The sequence below is a fragment of the Pygocentrus nattereri genome, chromosome 30 (assembly GCF_015220715.1).
Source record: "Pygocentrus nattereri isolate fPygNat1 chromosome 30, fPygNat1.pri, whole genome shotgun sequence".
Taxonomy (NCBI): Eukaryota; Metazoa; Chordata; class Actinopteri; order Characiformes; family Serrasalmidae; genus Pygocentrus; species Pygocentrus nattereri.
Genome location: NC_051240.1, coordinates 6058829 through 6079501, shown reverse-complemented (window position 1 = coordinate 6079501; position 20673 = coordinate 6058829). Strand labels below are relative to the sequence as shown.

At 37.8% G+C, this 20673-nt stretch overlaps 1 protein-coding gene across 2 annotated transcripts; it reads right to left on the bottom strand.

The window, feature by feature from the left end:
- Positions 1-9465: 9465 nt before the first annotated feature.
- LOC108424692 (membrane-spanning 4-domains subfamily A member 4A-like) lies at positions 9466-19575 on the bottom strand. 2 transcript variants are annotated; one of them, XM_037536406.1, is made up of 8 exons: positions 19477-19575; positions 18468-18710; positions 15837-15947; positions 15158-15214; positions 14445-14585; positions 13849-13962; positions 11471-11551; positions 9466-10915 (listed from the first exon to the last, which is right to left on the bottom strand). In XM_037536406.1, exons 2-8 carry the CDS (start codon positions 18687-18689, stop codon positions 10811-10813), a joined length of 831 nt encoding a protein of 276 aa, XP_037392303.1. In that variant the 5' UTR covers positions 18690-18710; positions 19477-19575; the 3' UTR covers positions 9466-10810. The 2 variants fall into 2 exon arrangements, with proteins under 2 accessions (XP_037392303.1, XP_037392302.1); XM_037536405.1 differs by having other exon boundaries at positions 9467-10915; positions 13849-13965.
- Positions 19576-20673: the final 1098 nt, after the last annotated feature.

The following is a 20673-nucleotide window of genomic DNA, read 5'->3' as shown; positions in this document are numbered from 1 at the left end:
AATTTTCAGTAAACTGACGACAATGTTTTTAAATTTGGTTTTGGTTTTTGATAGGTAGAGAACAACATACTCTTTGTGGCATTATAAAACTCTTGGTATTATAAATGTGCTTATAACAAACTAAAGGCTCAAGGCCGTGGATCGTAGCTGCTAAGCAATGATTGGAGGGCTGCCAGAGTAGGCGGAGCCTTGTGGAGAGGATAATGGTCTTAATAAAATTATAGAACTCACATAAAATACATCCTAACATCTTTTCAACATCTTAAAAAAGTCAGTATATGAAAACTTACAGTTGAAAACAAACAACATAAACATCAACAAACATCACCTCTTAAGAGGTAAGCACACACAAAAACAACAAACAAAACCCAAGACTAATCCACACCCACATCCAAACCCTATTCATCAACCAAAGAAAGACAATAAAATACAGAGGAAAAAAAGGCAGAGCTAACAAAAACAACACTAACTGCTTCATCAGAGACACATACAAACCACACAGCTCAAGTCATCTTTGTGTTACAACTCTGAAACACTCAGCAGTGCTGATTACATTAGTGCATTACTTGTGCGTAAATTGACAAAGCACAGAAATTACCAACTGAAAATTATCATTGTATTTGAGAATTTAGGTTTTATAGTCAGAACCATTTAAGAAGTTGGTTTTTGATATTATGGTCAGGACCATTTAGGTAGTTTGTTTTTGAAATATGGTCAGTATAACTAAGGAAAAAAATATTTTTGGTATTTTAAAAATATCCTTGTTTTTGATATTATGGTCAGTATCATTTAGAAATGCATTTTCTGATAGTATGTTTTTGATATTATGGTCAGTAACAGGAAAGTTTTTTTTTTTTTTGTATTATGGTCAATGTTCTTCTTCTTCTTTCAGCTGCTCCCTTTAGGGGTCGCCACAGCGGATCATCTGCCTCCATCTTGCCCTATCCACTGCCTCCTCTACTTTTACACCAACCATCTCCATGTCCACCTTCTCTACATCCATAAACCTTCTCTGAGGTCTACCGCTTCTCCTTCTACCTGGCAGCTCCATCTCCAACATTCTTTGCCCAATATATCCACTATTCCTCCTCAACACATGTCCAAACCATCTCAACCTGGCCTCTCTGGCTTTATCTCCAAACTGCTCCACCTTCACTGTCCCTCTGATCTGCTCATTTCTAATCTTGTCCATCCTTGTCACTCCCAACGAAAATCTCAGCATCTTCATCTCCGCCACCTCCAGCTCAGCCTCCTGTCTTTTAGACGGAGCCACAGTCTCTAAACCAAACATCATAGCAGGACACCAAGAGTCTGATGGAGTGGGGTAAATTACTCCGCCACTGGACTCTGGAGCATTGGAAACATATTCTGTGGAGTGACGAATCAACTTCTCTATCTGTCAGTCAGATGGCTGAGTCTGGGTTTGGCGAAAGCCAGGAGAACATTACTTACCTGACTGCACTGTGCCTACTGGAAGGTTTGGTAGAGAAGGGCTGTGGAGTTGTTTTTCAGGTGTCGGCCTAGACCCCTTAGTTCCAATGCAGGGAAATCTTCAGCAGAATTTCACAGTTGTATGCTTCCAACTTAGTGGGAACAGTTTAGGGAAGAACCTTTTCTGTTCCAGCATGACTGAGCCCCAGTGCACAAAGCAAGGTCCATAAAGGCATGACTGGGTGAGTTTGGTGTGGAAGAACTTGACTGGCCCTCACAGAGCCCTGACCTCAACCGCATTGGACACCTTTGAAATGAACTAGAACAGAGATTATGATCCAGACCCTCTCGTCCAACATCGGTGTCTGACCTCACAAATGCTCTTCTGGATGAATGGGCTGAGATTCCAACAGACACACTCTAAAACTTTTGAAAAGAATCCTGGAGAGAAAAGAAAGCTTTTCCAAAGAGTGTAATGCTTATGGATTTAGAATGGCTTGTCATAAAAGCTCCTGTAGGTATAATGTGGCCCAATACTTTTGTCTATACAGTGTATTCTAGCTCTCTACTAAGCACTTCCAGCAGCTTACTTTTCAAGCGGTGATCACTGGGGTCCAAGCACAGCATATAGAGCCAATATAGGCCTTTTAACGGATAGAACACAAATTATGGGCATTATGAGTTTTTAGAATGACTACTATTCATAGTAACTATTGAAGAGGAGATGCAAAACATTTGACATTGGTATTGTAAGCAGTAGCAACTGAAAAGTAGAAGAAAATTGGAAAGCACGTTCTTTGTAATGGCATAGTTGTTGAATTCAGCAAACTTAATTATGCAACAGTATTTACCCCTCTCCCTGTATTAATTCTCAAAGTGCAGAAGAATACTTAATGTCAAAGTCAATAAAATCTTCTCTGGGGGACCAAGCCTGTGGGCTTCTTTAAAGGGGGATGATTTCTGAACTGTGTATTTGAACAGGGTAATTGCATTAGCCTCATGATTAGATATTTTACTATGTCTGTGTGATTCATTTCAACAGCAATGCTATGAAGGAAATGAAGAAATCTTCGCCGACACCGTCTCTGTTGTATGTAAAGATTTGTTACAAAGAAGAGCAATATCAAACAAAGCCATCCCAGGCAGCTTGGGAGAGGTTTTGTGCCAATATGGAACACGTCTGAGCAAAAAGGCTTTGAGTGGCCCCTTTATAGGGTACTTGTTTACATGAAGATATGGCCCACATATGGTTCCTGTTAAATGACCTCCACTTATTTTGAAACTAAAAGAGAGAAAGGGAGAGAAAGGGAGAGAGGGGGGCAGAAGAGGGGCCTAGGGAACTAGAGCTTTTTAAAACGTGCCCCCCTTTACACATTCCTCATAATGCATATGCTGGATGCATATGTGAGGCCCCCTTACTCAAGCTAAACATTGGATTTCATATGAAGTGAAAAACCACACATAGAGTTTTATATCAAGGCTCAGACACTTCATCTGCAACCAAGCAAATAATTAATGCAACAAATGTATCTGTATTGTGGATTATATTTAATAAAGAATTAACTTTATCACAATTGTAATTAGAGATATCATGAGATTATTATGAAGCTCTTTGAATTTGAAGGCAGCTCTGGCCCCGTTATAGCCCCACCCTAAACTAATCCTAGAAGGGCCACTGGGTTCACTACACTCTGGTTTTAATTATTGCCCTAACAGGGCATTTTCAGGTATGTAGCCACTATTACTTGCCATTAAATGTTTTATCTTTCATCAACCTTTTTCATGTTTGCCAAATGACGAAAGTCTAATCCAAATGGTTCAACAAAGCCACCCAGTCTGATCTGTCCTCGCCTGTATCTCAAGGAATTTCAGGCAATAACTGACTGGGACTGACTTCTTTGGCACTGACAGTATAACATGTTATTAACAGTACTTATAATGCATTATATTAACAATTCATAATGTATAATAAACATGGCTATAAAGTTTAATTCAGTGTAATTCATTTTATCAAAAAATGATATTTATGAATGCATTATATCATGTTATAAATGTGTTTATAGATGTTTACAAATGTGACATTCACAGAAGGTTTTACCTATTATAAATGGCTTGTTTAGCAGATATGGAGCAGAATCTAGGAAGGTGGTGTGCAATTTAATGTATGTAGATGATGTGGGCTGCGCTACTAAAGCAGAAACAGAGCCTCGGGACCACTGCGAGAGAAAATGCTTGCTGTGATTAGTGAAGCCCCCTGTGAGAAGTACCGTCTTGTGCTGTGCTTTCGGTGGAAATTTCCAGCATCTCCCACCTCCCCACACCCCCTGTTCTGCGGGGTGTGCCTAGCCAGATGTCTGCTAGACTCAGGACTTTACTGTGGGCTGTTTTTGCTCTTCAAGTTGAGAAGAATCTTAAAGCAGTATCATTGCCAGGGATACAGGGTGCGGGGTGTTGAAGGGGCTCCAGCATTCCCAGCTTTCAGAACTTTCTTACTGCAACTGCTGTAAAAACAGAAACAAAAGCGAAACCAACAAAAAAAAATTACATTTTCCCCAATTTTGTCATGTGATATTCCACCTGCTAACTACCCACAACACAACCAAATGGGAAGGGAGAAGGCTAGCACAGGAATTGATTGTGGTTTTGTGAGGCCCCCCCACATTCCAGCAAAAAAACAAAAAACTAAAACAAGACCTGATTATATGAGATTTTATATGAGATTTCCATGCATTTCAATTAATATTTTGTACTATGACTGGGAATATTTTATTTTATTTTATTTTTTGCCCGTCAAACCAAGCCATGAAAGCATAAACGAAACAATAATAATATAAAACTTTAGAAAAGATTTCATTCATTCTCAGCTCTTGACTTACTTTGGTCTCTGGGATGTTGTTTTCATAGAGCACCTGCTATCCTTAGTTCTCTTAGCAAGCCTCAGTGGGCGTCCAGTCATTTTAGCTTTTTCAGCACTACTGACAGTCCCTGCTAGCTTTAGCCTGCGCTAGCTTCAGCCCTTTTTAGCCTCAGTCCCAGCTAGCTTTAGCCTGCACTAGCTTTAGCCCTGTTACCCTCAGTCCCTGCTAGCTTTAGCCTGCGCTAGCTTCAGCCCTTTTTAGCCTCAGTCCCTGCTAGCTTTAGCCTGCACTAGCTTTAGCCCTGTTACCCTCAGTCCCTGCTAGCTTTAGCCTGCGCTAGCTTCAGCCCTGTTACCCTCAGTCCCTGCTAGCTTTAGCCTGCACTAGCTTCAGCCCTGTTACCCTCAGTCCCTGCTAGCTTTAGCCTGCGCTAGCTTCAGCCCTGTTACCCTCAGTCCCTGCTAGCTTTAGCCTGTGCTAGCTTCAGCCCTGTTACCCTCAGTCCCTGCTAGCTTTAGCCTGCACTAGCTTCAGCCCTTTTAGCCTCAGCCCCTGCTAGCTTTAGCCTGCACTAGCTTCAGCCCTATTACCCTCAGTCCCTGCTAGCTTTAGCCTGCGTTAGCTTCAGCCCTATTACCCTCAGTCCCTGCTAGCTTTAGCCTGCACTAGCTTCAGCCCTTTTAGCCTCAGTCCCTGCTAGCTTTAGCCTGCACTAGCTTCAGCCCTTTTAGACTCAGTCCCTGCTAGCTTTAGCCTGCACTAGCTTCAGCCCTTTTAGCCTCAGGCCCTGCTAGCTTTAGCCTGCACTAGCTTCAGCCCTTTTAGCCTCAGCCCCTGCTAGCTTTAGCCTGCGCTAGCTTCAGCCCTATTACCCTCAGTCCCTGCTAGCTTTAGCCTGCGCTAGCTTCAGCCCTTTTAGCCTCAGGCCCTGCTAGCTTTAGCCTGCGTTAGCTTCAGCCCTATTACCCTCAGTCCCTGCTAGCTTTAGCCTGCACTAGCTTCAGCCCTTTTAGCCTCAGTCCCTGCAAACCTTAGCCTGCGCTAGCTGCATCCCCTGCTAGCTTCAGTATTGCTAGTTACAGTCCCTACAACCCTGACAGCGAGCATATACTGAGAGAGAAAAATAATGACTAGGCCTGATATAAAATTATTTTATAGAAAAAGTTGCTGACCCTGTGATTAAAAAGATTTACTAAACCCATTTAGAAAGTATAACTAAAGAAAAGAAGCAAGGGGAAATCTGTAAATTTGACTGTGAGGGAAAAATGAGAGATAAAAAGTCAAATTATGTCTATTATTCTGCTTTAACCGCTGGTGGGCTGCTGAGAAAACACTGCGCTAAATGCCAGTGGACCTCCTTTGGCCTCCTTTGCCATTAGCGGGCCAACAGTGGTCCATTATCCTCTTTTTTTTTTTTTGCTAGCATGACAGGGCATCCAGGCCATCACCAACTACAAGACACCTCCATCTGCTCGTGACAGTGTTGCCTCCCTTCCTGATGCACTAAATAACTTCTATGCTCGGTTTGAAGCACAGAATAGCACGACAGCAAGGAAAACCACACCTCCTCCAAATGAACAGGTATTGTGTCTGCCCACAGCTGATGTGTGGAGATTACTGGGCAGAGTGCACAGAGAATGTGCTGAACAGCTGGCTGATGTTCTCACAGACATTCTCAACATCTCTCTGAGCACCATCATCATCCCTGTGCCAAAGAAGTCTCCAGTGTCCTGCCTTAATGACTACCATCCTGTTGCACTCACTCCCATCATCATGAAGTGCTTTGCAAGGCTTGTCATGAGGCACATCAAAGACCAGCACCCCCCCCTCACTGGACCCACTTCAATTTGCATATATGCAATAATATTTGCATAACTGCTCAACAGATGAGGCCATCTCCACCACACTCCACCTGACTCTCTCCCACCTGGACAATAAAACACCTATATCAGAATGTGTGCTCAGTCCACTGCTGTTTACTGACTCATGACTGTACTGCAAAGTACAGCTCAAATCACATCATCAAGTTCACTGATGAAACGACTGTGGTGGGTCTGATCAGCAAGAATGATGAGTCAGCGTAGAGAGGTGCAGCAGCTAACGAACAGGTGCAGAAACAACAACCTGCCAAAGGAGATGGCTGTTGACTTCTGAAGAGTGCGAGGTGCCCATCTCCCACTGAACATCACTGGTTCTGCTGTGGAAATTATCAGGAGCACCAAGTTCCTCGGTGTCCACATCACAGAGAACCTCACCTTGTCCCTCAACACCAACTCCATAGCCAAGAGAGCCCAGCAGCACCTCTACTTCCTGCAGAGACTGAAGAAGGCTCATCTCCCCCCATCCTCACCATGTTCTACAGGGGGACTGTGGAGAGCATCCTGAGCAGCTGCATCCTCAACTGGTTTGGGAATTGCACCGCCTCAGAGAGCAAGACCCTACAGCGTATAGTGAGGACAGCTGAGAAGATCATTGGGGTCTCTCTCCCCTCCATCATGGACATCTAGACCACATGCTGTATCCGAAAAGCCACCAGCATTGTGAACGACCCCATCCATCCCTCACACTGACTTTTCTCACAACTTCCGTCTGGTAGAAGGTACCGGAGCATCCACGCCGTCACTGCTGGACTCTGCAACAGCTTTGTTCTGCAAGCAAACTGGTTTTTGAACTCACAATGACTGAACTGAAAGCCCCCATCACACACATACTACACTCACACACTCTACTCTTTTGGTGCTCTTTTGCACCACCTGGAACTTGCTGCTAATACAGTGTTTACACTTTGTTTACTTGAGCACTGTGTATATCTTACCTCAGGAACTGCTGTGCTCACAGCATCACAGCATGTTAAATAATCTTTGCACCTTATTTCACTACCTCATGCCCAGAGTGCTGTGTCAGCACTGCACTGTTCTGTCTTTTTGCCGTGTCTAACATCTGTTTTATTTATCGTATTTATTGTATTGTTTCTAATCTAATTTTTTGCACACTTATATTTGCACATTGCACCTTGTACTGCTTATTCTGTTTCATGTTGCACCGTGTTGTTCCTTGGAGAAATGTTCTTTCACTGTGTACTTGTACATAGATGGAATGACAATAAAAGCCTCTTGACTTGAATCTATCAAATCTGTCTATCTAGTAGTAGTAGTAGTAGTCTTGCTGTTACTGTAATTAAACATTTGATAGCATTATTTGAATTCTTTGTCAGTCTGTACAGTAACATCTTGATAAAAACTCTCATAAAGTATCATTACTAAGTGGGAAGAGTAAAAACAGGCTAAAATATGGTGAGCACACGCTGTTGTGAGTCACCCTGTAAAGCTTGAAATAATAATTTAAATGTTAGGGGCATCAAGTTAGGAGTTTTCACCCCGTGTTGTACATCTGTATATATAAGCATCTCAAAAAGAAGGTCCGACTCAATATTCAGGTCTCAAATGATCTCAAAATCAATGCTGATGAAGATATGATGACAATAGTAAATAATTCAATCATTTCTTCAGAAGATAAGGCCTCCACCAAGTTTAGACTGAATTCTCTTTGAGTCCTCTTTCAATAATCAGATTCATCTGCACAGGCAACGGGTGCAAAGCACAACCCACCTTACAAAATGTCTCTTTTGTAAATGAATATGAATATCTTTAACTAAACAGGAATGCAATTTGTCATTCTTGAATAAGAGATAATAATGAAGAAAAGTCTGTACTTACCCTGAATGCATTTACATACACTTAATACTCTGATGAATGCAAATCAATTGATAAATGTCAGTAAGTGGTTGAGAAATAGAAATCACTCAACTCAAATGTAATGCATCCAAAAGTGCTTTGTTGTCATCTCACAGATACTAGGTTAAACGCCGTTTGCTGTTTCCAGCACAGCGCTCAGTTTTTACACATGCACAGACTGAGAAATATGAAAGAAATCAGAGTGAGGGTTCACATGCGCTGAGAAATCTGATTACTGGGCTCCAGCTTTCTTCAGATTTCTCAATCAAATATCTAGAGCTTACTCTGATCTAAGAAGTCAGAGTGTGCTGTTAACCCAATCTCTCACTGATACTCACATTCACTGATAATAGTTAAGAAGGGGATCGCATTGCATTTTTCTGAAAAATATCCTAAAATCTTCTTGGCAACTTCAGGTCAATAAAATAAGCCTGAATGACTCAATATGCTTCAAATTGAAGTATCATTTAAGTACCATTTTCCAATGTAATTGACCAAATTCTCATTAGTGCAACGCAGTAAGATTTGAAGATGAATCTGTAAATCATCTTTGTTGAATAACTTTCTTTTCACACTCTGTTTATTGCTGTAAACCTAAGTATTTTAAAGCTAAAATTAAAACATATACAGTACTGTGCGAAAGTCTTAGGCACCCAAGACATTTTCAAAATCAATTTATTTGTGTAGTATGTGTTTATTTGCTGAGAAAAGTGTTATTTGAATAAACAAAATGTATAGAATATTAATTAATAAGGATTGTGTATGTATGTATGTATGTATATATATATATATATATATATATATATATATATATATATATATATATATATATATATATATATATATATATATATATATATATATGAATGTCACGATTGGCCCCTCCCTGTCCTGTCCATGTCCTCCTCTTTTGTTTACTTCCCAGTCCTGTCCATGTGCTTCTTTGTTTTGGTTTTTAGTCCAGCCCCTTGTTTTGTGACTCCGCCCCTGATTGTTCCCACCTGTGTTTCCGCCTGTCCCTCATTAACCCTTGTATTTAAGCCCTGTGTTTTCCTGAGTTTCTTCTTGGTCTTTGTTTGTATCGTTTTGATCGTGCTGTTGGTTTTGTTTGGTGTTCGTTCCTCCAGCCCCCGTTGTAGTTTACCTGTGTTTGTCATCATGTCTGCATATCATTCTATCCGTGTTGGCCATCTCAACCTGGACTGTTATGACCACAACCCTGGATTTGCCCTTAATAAAAGTTGCTTATCTCCGCATATGCGCCCGCCTCCTTGCTCCCCCTCGTTACAATGATTTTATATATATATATAATATAAATAATAAATAGTGCTTCAGTAAATTGAGCTCATTATGTAATTGATGATATTAACAAGTCTCAACAAGTGGCGGCTGTGAAGGTGTCAAGGAAAAATATGGACCCAAGAAATTCTGGTTACTTTTTATTGTTTTTATGTTTATTTGAAAAAGAATTATATCCGAAAAAACATTGTAATAGAAAAAATAATAAAATTGCTTTATTAAACTAAATTATTTTAATTTTAATCAAAGTGATACTTTGGCTCTCAAGTATTTATGAACTTGAGGCAGTTTTGTGAGAATGACCCATTTATAGTCATTGCAAAGGTTTGAACACTTCTATTAAAATTACATGACATCCTCTACAAAGAGCACACTTAAATATGGAACAATGCATCATTCTGTTTACTTCAATGTATTGGGACCCCCACAAGAGCAGGGCCTGAGACAATGCCCTCACCACACCACCCCTGCTGGCTCTGCCTCTGATGACAGTGTATGACAAGGAAGGCAGTTTTGAGGTCACTCACAAGGGCTTGTCTTATTTCCTCATTACATGTATTACCTCGTTTATTACTGTACTGGTATCTAGTTCACGGATAAGGCCTTGCACAATAATTGGTGCACACGCACACATGTGCCAGTACAGCTTACTGATGGTTTTTGAGACCTGCTTGCTACCATTATCTTACAATAGTCCTGCCAAATCATCACTTTAATATTTAGCAACAAAGAAGCAATCTATTTATAGACTGAACAAAAAGAATGTGGCACTACAACACTGTGGACACTAACATTAGGTACTGTAACAGTAGAAGCTCCTACATTAGGGACGCCAACAGTAGGAACTCCTACATTTCATCACGAAATGTCTGTACAATGTAAAGGTCAGGTGACCATTCAAATTGTTCAGAAAAAAATTGAACCATGAGGTAGGGTCCAAAAGTTCCAAACCACAATATAAATCTGGGAATGTTTTCACTTAAGCCTAAAAAATAAGCCACAGAATGTTTAGAATTATGAAAAATAAAACTAAAATAAAATAGAAAATCTTGAAGAATCTGCACTGTTTTGCACTATGTGCATAAATGTATAAATTTCAAAATTGATCAAATTGAAGTCTTTATATAGAGTGGTCATATTGTTTGTTAGTCTTATCTCGTCCACTGAAGCTTGTATTCAGTAGACTCATTTGATCTGCTCACCACAAACTTGTGGAGTTCATGCAGCTCTAGTACATGTTGTCCCTAAAAGTGAAGCAAGATATATGGTTCAAATTCTGTAAATATTTTAAAGATTTTACTTTTCCTTCAAATTGCTACGCTGATAATATCATTTGTTAAAAAATACAGTGTAAAATAGAAATGTTTTCATTAATGGTCTTAGACTTTTCAACCCCACTGTATATTATTTAAAGCATTATAACCAAAATCAAGCTTCCTCAATCAGCATGTTAGGACTTGTAGTTCTTCTCCAGGCCTTTTTCTGCCTTCATGCACAGGCTTCTGGTTTTGGTAAGGTCACACTGTACGCTGGAGGATTTTCTGTAGGGGGGTTGTTCACAGTCACGCCAGAATTTTGGATGTATAGCACATCCTGAAATAAAATAATATTTTATGAATTATAAAATACATTCATGATTCACACTTGTTTTCTGCTTGTATTAATATAAATCCTTCTGGACAATTAAGTAGTTATTTTATTTTAAGTAAAGTCGATTAGATATCTAGTGTAAACATTTGTAAACATAGACTTAGACTGCAGTAAAATAATAGGCCCTCATAAATAACAACAATCATTATGTCATACTTTTGTAAATGGTGGTTATTTCCTGGCTCCACATGCATAAATGCTACCATTTCAGTTGTGATTAATCATATAATTAAGCGTTATTAACCATTTACTTTGTCACATACAAATAATGAACAATAATTAAATTAACAATAATTTACACTACTTATAGTACATTACATTAAAAAGTCTTATGCCAATTTCTTTCACAACTTAAAACATCAAATATGACTTTTTTGTGTACGTATATATATATATATATATATATATATATATAAAACAGAAACAGATACAAAACCAAACCAAAAACATTTTTTGCGAAGTAGACCCTTATACTGATAGCCCACAGGCTTCTCTTACCTGTTGACCACTGTGAGTTTGGAATGGATTGACCCTTGAACAGCATGCTGCATAGTTCGGAGCCACAGTTACGACAGAGACCTTTAAAAAAAAGAGTTTAAGAGTTCTATTCCATAGTGCTATCTCACAGATTTATATACCACAGATCAGAGCTTTCCCTGAATACTAAACTTCAAAGTAAGATGATTAGAAGAAAAGTACTTGCACTTGAACAAATTAAGAAATTCACCAATTTCACCAAAGAGAAACCTGTAGTACTGGAAGTATTTGTGGAGAAAAAATTATATAAATTGTAGGGAAATTGTGATTTCCTAAAGCAACAGATTTCCACCGCACCGCTATAAAAGTGACAAATAGATAAATAGCCCGTTTCTTTTTTGAAAGTCATTCATGTAAAGAAAAGTTTCCTTTGGAGTTCCACAAGGTTTCATTTTAGGGCCCCTTTTTTCAGTGTACATGTTGCCTCTAGTAAATGTGATGAGGAAACATGGGATTAAATTACATATGCGCTTTGACAATTTATAGATATACATTTGCATTTTTTGGAAAGTCAAGACAACATTGATTGCCAACTATAGCCCCAACTCCAAAAAAGTTGGGACAATGTTTAAAATGTAAATAAAAACAGAATGTAATGATTTGCAAATCACACAGACCCATATATTATTCAAAATTGAACATAGAGCATATACTAGATGTTGAAAGTGAGACATTTTACCACTTCTTAAAAAAACTAACTCATTTAGAACTGGATTGCAGCAACACATCTCAAAAAAGTTGAGACAGGGGTAATAAAAGGCTGGTAAAGTAAGTGGTACTGATTAACTGCTGAATGAGCAATTTGCAACTAATTCAGTTGGCTGGTTATAAAAAGAACATTTTAGAGAGGCAGAGTGTCTCAGAAGCAAAGATGGGTAAATGTTCACCAATCTGCAAAAACTAAAAATTGTGGAATAATTTCACAAAAAATGTTTCTCAATGTAAAATTGCAAAGACTTTGTATATCCCACCATCTACAGCATATATCACCATCAAAAGATTCAGAGAATCTGGAGAAATCCCTGTACACGAGGGACAAGGTTGACGGTCAGTATTGGATGCTTGTGATCTTTGGGCCCAGAGATGGCACTGCCTTGAAAATGACTCTGTACTGGAAATCACTGCATGAGCTCAGGAACACTTCCAGAAATCGTTGTCTGTGAACACAGTTTGCCGTGCGATCCACAAATGCAAGTTAAAGCTGTATCATGTAAAGAAGAAGCCATATGTCAACACAATCCAGAAAAGCTGCCATATTCTCAGGGCCAAAGTTCATTTAAAATGGACTGAGGGATAATAGAAAACTGTTCTGTGGTCAGATGAATCAAAATTTTATTTTCAAGAGGAGACCATCAAGCTTGTTATCAGTGCACATTGAAAAGCCTGCATATAGAATCATTCTATAGAGCATATAGAATCCTACATCAGACAAGAATAGGACAACATTCTTCTCCCAAAACTCCAGCAATTGGCCTCCTTACTTCCCAGATATTTGCAGACAGTTGTTAAAAGAAGAGGGAGTGCTACACAATGGTAGACGTGGCCCTGTCCCTTTTTCTGAGATGTGTTGCTGCCAACAACACCTAATATGTGTTTTATGTTCTATTGTGAATAAAATATGGGTCTTTGAGACTTGCAAATCATTACGTCTTTTATTTACATTTATTTGCATTTTACACAGCAACTTTTTGGAATTGAGATTGTAAATTTTGGATCAATTTTGGAATTTTCTATTTCAGACAGATACACAAAAACTTATCTATTCATTTGTTTCAGACAGAATTAATAGTCATGATGCTCTTTTACCAGGCTTCTTATGAAAATGGTGCTTGTATTTGTTCCTAAAGCTCTATATGGCTTAGCACGTACATATCTTACAGAATACCTATCTATTCATGTTCCAACATGTGATCTTAGCTCTGCATATACTGGCCTTCTGTAATTCCTTTCCATAAAATACAGAAAAAGTGGAGAGGCCTCTTTCTCTTATGTTATTAAACTGTGGAACCGAATACCTTTCACAATTAGGCAGTTAATGTTTTTAGCTTCAATCTTAATTAATGTTTTATTTAGATTAATTCAAAATTAAACTATTGTATTGTAAAAGAATTTGAGTGCTACATGTATGAAAAGTGCTCTGAAGCTGAAGTTACTGTCATTATTATATTGAACGTGCATTTTGAAGAAACAAAATATAATTGAGCTCATTAAATTGCCAAAGAAGTACAATTTTTAAGGTCCAAAAGAAGTTTTTTGATGCTATTATTTAAGTGGACAGAAGTGTTGACGAAATGTACGTGTTCAAATCCAAACATGTTCCATGTTACTGTGATACTCACCACTGGTTCAGTGCAACAGGTGGCTTTGCATCCAAACGCTGAGATGAAGATGGAGATGATTAACTGAAGCAGAGACAAAACCAGCAGCACTCCACTGATCCCATAGGTCCTAGTCTGCTATTCAGTACGACATCAGAATAATAAGCTTTTATTAATAACAAAAAAAATCAACTAATATTTTAGACCCACAACTTCACGCAGTCTGTTTAATGTACAAAACTCAATTTCAAAAAACTAGACGCTCTTTAATATGTTGACTGATATGCAATTTTTAACATAACCATGTATTTTCAAGAAACAAAAAAAAAAACATAGTTCATACAATAACACATCAAATCTCATGCTTTTGTACTGTTACTGCAGGTCAAAGTGTATTTGCAAATCCCTGTTTTGATTAGCATTTCACACACAGCATTGTAAATTGATTCAATTAAGACTGACTTCTGACAAATACAAACACACATTTGGCCATCAAAAACAATGTAAACATGACATTTCTCACTTAGGTACAGCACAATAAAGCCATGTTTAAATCCAGTCAAAATGATTTAGACTAAGCATCTTATACAAAAAAAGACAACATATCCAGCACTTACCAACAATCTATTGTAAATCTCACATTCATAGTAGTTGTAGCAAGGGTCGTATTGATATACTAAAAGATCCATTAGCAGTAGAATGAAAGCTGTTGCTGCGATTATAATACTGACCACATTCATTCCCAGAGAGCCTTTCACCTGCAGGACAGAGATGATTAGAGCAGAACGGATTTACAGAATAACTGCATCACTGTTGACTGCACAACTTTTTCTCTGCTAAAATGTAACTGAGATTAGCCTTCAGAGTATTTTGCAGAAAATGCTGTGATTTGTTATGATTTTTTTTGTATGAGTTTAGCTGTAAGAAGATGAGTTACCTATTTTTCACATTTACACAAGTATTTAGTTATTCAGGTTTTTGAAATTATGCAGTTATGCAATGAATTAAATTTTATATTTTATTCATTCCATATTGTGTCCAAGTAAGTGATCACTTTTGATTCTTTCAAAAGTGATGAAATTGTGTGTGTGTGTGTGTGTGTGTGTGTGTGTATACATTTGAATCTCTAAGATTTTCTTTTCACAACACACGACTACAAGAACAATTTTATCAAATCCAATTAATAATAAAAAAATTCTCCTCTTCTACTTACAAACTCAAAAGTGGTTTGGATTGAAAGCTTAGATTCAAAATAAGAATTAGGATATTCTCTTACTAATAACAGCAACTGTTAATATTAACCATTTAAGAAATATTGATGTTGACATACCAAACAGGCATTCAGTTTTTTCTCTGCTGCAATGGTCAGAGAGCCAGTGATGATGTACTGCAAGAGTAAGAAAGAAAAACACAAATTTATTGGAATGAATTTTTATCAATAAAAAAAAAAAAACTACTAATATCTTAGATATTAATTTGAACATCCCTTGTCAAATTACATGTTTTGTTGACGTTCAAACTAAAAATGTGTAAACAAATTATACACTCTACAGGGAACAAACATGGTATTTGTCTGTAAACATTAGGGAAAGACGTGTTTATTTGCTAAATTTACACATATTACATACATTTACTTGCTGTGAGGTGACAATTCCGCACTATTGGAAAACAATAAATCTAAAACATAAAATGTGCCATAACTTTTGCACAGGCCATTTTCTGTTTTATTCCACTTTTATTCCACTTCGTGCATTCAAATTTGCAGAAATGTACAAAACATGGATTTTGACCATGGGTGCCCAAACATTTGCAAACAACTGAACAATTATGAAATGATCGATTCCAGTGTACCCCTGGCCTGTTAGTGGAATCCCCGTCCTGCACAGTTTACAGATCCGACTGACCCATTTTAACCTCAAGAAGGGCTGAGCAGTGAAACATTACTGAGCTGGACTGGACAATATAGTCTAGTACTGCTGCTTTTTAATATGATGAATCTCAGAACTTACGAACAGAGGGCTCCAGTAAACAACTCCACTGTAGACAGAAATCGTTGGCTCGACGACTGTCAACACGATGCCGAACAGGAAAGTTATGATTCCAATCATTATTTGAACAGTCTGTGGGGAAAAAAACAAACATTAAGGAATTCTGGTTACATTTTTGTAGTAGAAAGGATAAAGAAGTGTAAAAAGAAAGTTATTATTGTTATTATAATTATTATTATTATTAGTAGTAGTACTGAAACTAAAGCTTTGAAAGCATTACTTCAATTCTTTGTTAATTCTTTGATTAAAGCTGAAAGCGTCATAGCTCCGTCAGAAGATTAAATACAGGCTAAAATATGGTGTGTGCTAAAACCTGAAATAATTATTTAGAGGTGTCGGGTTGGGAGATTTTCATACTACATCATATGTCTTCAGATATTAGCATCTCAAAAAGAAGTTCCAGCTTGATGTTTAAGTCTCAAATGATCTCAAAATCAACATCATACTGATGGAGATGTGATGACAGTAGTAGATATTTCACCTAAAGCTGCTCTGTGTGCATTGTTTTTTTTTTTGTTTGTTTGTTTCTTTTGTTTTTTTTTTAAAGGAGCGTTAATACTAAGTCAAGGTTGGTTGGTATTCTTTTAGACAACATCAGATGTCTTTAGGCATTAACGTTACATGCACAGGCTAAAAAAGAAGGTGCGGCTCAATGTTTAGGTCTCCAGTGCAAAATCAGCAACTAATTAATTTACATTTATGGCATTTGGCTGACGCTCTTATCCAGAGCAACTTACTGTTTGGTCATTTTACACAGGGACGCCAAGGTGGTGTTAGGAGTCTTGCCCAAGGACTCTTATTGGTATAGTGTAGGGTGCTTACCCTGGTGGGGGATTGAACCCCAGTCTACAGTGTACAAGGCAGAGGTGTTAACCACTACACTATCCAACCACCACTCACGTTCTCGTAAGACGTGTCTTTCACCAAGTTTTAACTGAGTTCTTTTTGAATTCTCTCTCCATTTAGAAAAGGGGTTTGAGACTCCACCCATGTTACAAAAGGTTCTTTGCTTGCAATAACAGATTTCCACCAGAGGGGTCTCCAAATATACATATCTTTCAGTAGACCGGAATGCCATCATTCACATTTGAATAAAAGCTAGTAAGAAAATAAAGTGACTGTTATCTGGTCTGTACTTTGATAATATAGATTATACTTTTACTTACACTTTATTTCCACTTTACAATATTGTAGCTGATGCTGCCATCTGAGTGATGCTCACAAACATGACCACTACTGGCACTTAACTTGAAAAAAATGTACATGAATATTTCTTTTTTAGTACTGCAACACAGCAAGATTTGAAGAGGAATGTGTAACTTTTTCAAAACTTTGATAGAAAAATGATTAACTTTTTGTAAAAGATTTTTTAATCTTTTTTAATCTACATAACGCTTATGACATTCAAATATTTATGGAGATGGTTTGTGGTGGTTTTATGAGAATGACCCATTTACAGTCATTCAGGCTAAACTTTGCACACCCCCATTAAAATGACATGTTTTTTTCCAAGTGAAAATAAATGAGCACATCCTCTATAGAAAACACAGTTAACCTCTTTAACTCCTTGAGACCACTGGTGGTTCCAAAACTGGTGTCATTCTTTACTTCATATTCTATAAGCTTCCATCAAAAGGTGGGTGTCATATGAGGCTGTAACTGTCTTCTTTCCAATAAAATAGATGGGTGATGTAATTTTAAACCCTTATAATAGAAGAAGCTGAACTCACAACTTCTTTTTGTCTACTGAGAGCTTTTTGACCAATTTTTCCACAAATCTGAGCTATGAACTGGGTCTCAGGTGGTGTCTCTTCAGTGATCTGCTCTGTAAAAATTACTTTAAAAAAGATTTTAGCTTTCAACAGTAAATAGTAAGCATATAGCAACATGTTTATGACCATAAAGCACATTTTCTGTTAAAAATGCACACATGTACAGTTATTTACTGTTAAGGTCATATTTTTACTTTTTGATGTTATGAATCCAGCAATAACAAACAGTAACTTTGCATTAAAATGTGCAGAAGTGTTTTCTAATTTTAAGTCAGAAAATCAACAAAACATCATTTGACCAGGGGCGCCTGAACTTTTGCATAGGACTGCTTATCCCTGTATTAGAATTCTGATAAGAATATTTTATATATTTTACTACTAATGTCTACTTTTGATTATGTCAGCAGTCAAAAGTAGACCCCCGTTCCCCAAGGGCAGGCCAAAGGCAACTTCCCTGACCCTTCACCCCCACCCCCACCCCAGAGCCCCACCGCTGGCTCAGCCTCTGATGTCAGTATATGACACATCACTTGAGATCACTTAATGGAAACTCACTGCAGGCATTTATTACTTTGTTTATTACTGTACTGGTATGTAGTTCACTGATACTGCCTTGAACATTGACTGGCGCGCACACACACACACACACACACAGCAAAAAAAAAAAAAACTAGCTTGGTTTAAATACTGTTTTTTTTTACCTGCTTGCTACAACTTTCCATTTCATAGTCCTCCCAAATTATAGCTTTAAGTCAATTTTACAGCAAATAAAAAGCAAACAAAAGAATGTAACTCTATCATAATGAATGGGATCTCTTACCCCGAGAGCTTGTGGCTGGGATTTCAGAAATTTCTGAAGTGAGTCTGGAGCAGATATTACTGTGTTGATGTTATTGACAGGTGTGACAACAGGGACTCCAACAGTAGAGACCCCTGGGCCAGCCCCAACTGCATTTTGCCCTGATGCCACTGTTGGGACCAGTTGGGTCACCACAACGAAGCCATTTCTTAGATTATTGTCAGGTACAGCAGTAGTGGCCATCCTTAATGGAAACGTGTTCACCTGCGAGAAACCAGAATTTTCACATCAGCAGATCTGTAATGGGAGTCATTTTTATCACATTAACCCGTTCAATGCAGACATCTTGTTTGTAATGTTGAGACATATCATTTAGTTGCTGTACATGTCTCGATAATCATCATAAATATTTTGGGGAACTAATGTGTTTTGGAGTCATGAGAGTCAAAAACTGAAATGTGGGTCAAAATACAGACCCTTAAAAAGTTTAAGAGGATTTTAAAAACACATCAATAACAAAGAGCAATGAAAAACATGAGTAGCACAGCTAAACCAAATAGCTCCAAAGTTCAGTCTTAGAAGCTGTTTTGCTTTTTTCTGCTTTTCACACTCCAAGTGGTTTATCTATATGTGTCTTATGTGTGTGTAATTTACTGTTAAAACTACTGATGTCCCAAAAAAAAGTCTCAATTTTTTACATTTTTGAAATAATTTGAGAAAATTGCTATGTATATTGGGTGAAGATTCCATGGTAAATGCAGCAATAGAAATGCTCCAAAACACTTGGGATAAAATCTCTTTAGCTTAACTTACATTAAAAGTAGAAACATTTTCATCTTCTCTTGTACATTTTTCATTTTAGAGACAGTTGTTTTCTTTGGACAGCGCTGATATGTTTTCTACTAAAACCATGGACCAGCGCGCTTTGGTTAAAATTTAATTTCAAACATTTTTAAATACAGTTTGTCAACTAAAACATTTGGCAAATCACAAAAGCCAGTCAATAAGGAAAGGTATTTTCATTTTTTACCTGAAGTAAAAATGTTCGTGTAGATCCGAATGAACTGTTGGGCGTTTTATCATCCGTTTCATTCACTTGGCCCCTTTTAACTTCTTTGGTTTATCCGACCTTTGGAATCATAAAGTAAATGATGGGAAATGGATTGCAAACACACCTGACAATAGTCATGTGATATACTGTATCTATAGCGAAGCCTGGTAAAAGTCCAATTCAGCCTATATTTATTGCCGTTACTGCCATATATGGACATCCGGCAGGTTTTAAATATAGAGATCCGGCTAATTTTAGGTTCATGAGCTTTCAGGTGGATGTTCGAAGATCCAGCAGGTTTTAGATGAGACATGGAGATCCAGCAACGTTTAGGTATATGAAGATCCAGTACCTTTTAAATGGCTATATGGGGATCCAGTACATGTAGGTGGATACACGGAGATCAAGCAGCTGTTAGGTGAATATATGGAGGTGTTACACCCCCCGTGGTGTGCGGGATGGGACATAACAGTTATGCGACCCTGGGGTTAGCAGGGCCTAGATAGAATCTGGGTAACAGGATACAGAAGACACGATGAGACAGTGTGTTCAGCTTGAGCTCTCAGATTCATCTCTTTTTCTTTTTATTCAACAACTTACAAAACTAAATCATCTCTTCTCAACTATCTTTGTTCTCTTCTCTTTTTATTGCAGTTTCACATCAACATTGCATATTACTTGCACTTCATATACATTCACAAAGAAGATAATTTCAACTTCTCAAATAACAAAACTGCACATTGCAGTAAACACTTAGGTCTATAACTCATCAGTATACTTGGGCTCTAACACTCTATCCAAAAATATATATAAAAATATGTAGATAAAAATATTACTCTATATTTATGCATCTATACATGTATATATATTACATACTCCAATGCACATGTTCTGCATTAATTCACTCCATTACACTGTTACAGCTTCACCAAAAATACCTTTAACTCATACTGAGTACACTGACTTTCTCTTAGTGCTTTAATCTCATTGTTAAGTTGAGCTTCATATACTTTATCTGCATAGAGTGTATTTACAATTGACCAAAGCATGAAACCTGAATTAAACTGAATGTGAACAGGAACAATTAGTAGAAAATCCCCAGAGCTGTTACCAACTGTAGCTTATATAGCTTGTAAACACATTCCAGTTGTTGGCAGAGGCTCTAGCTTCACTTAA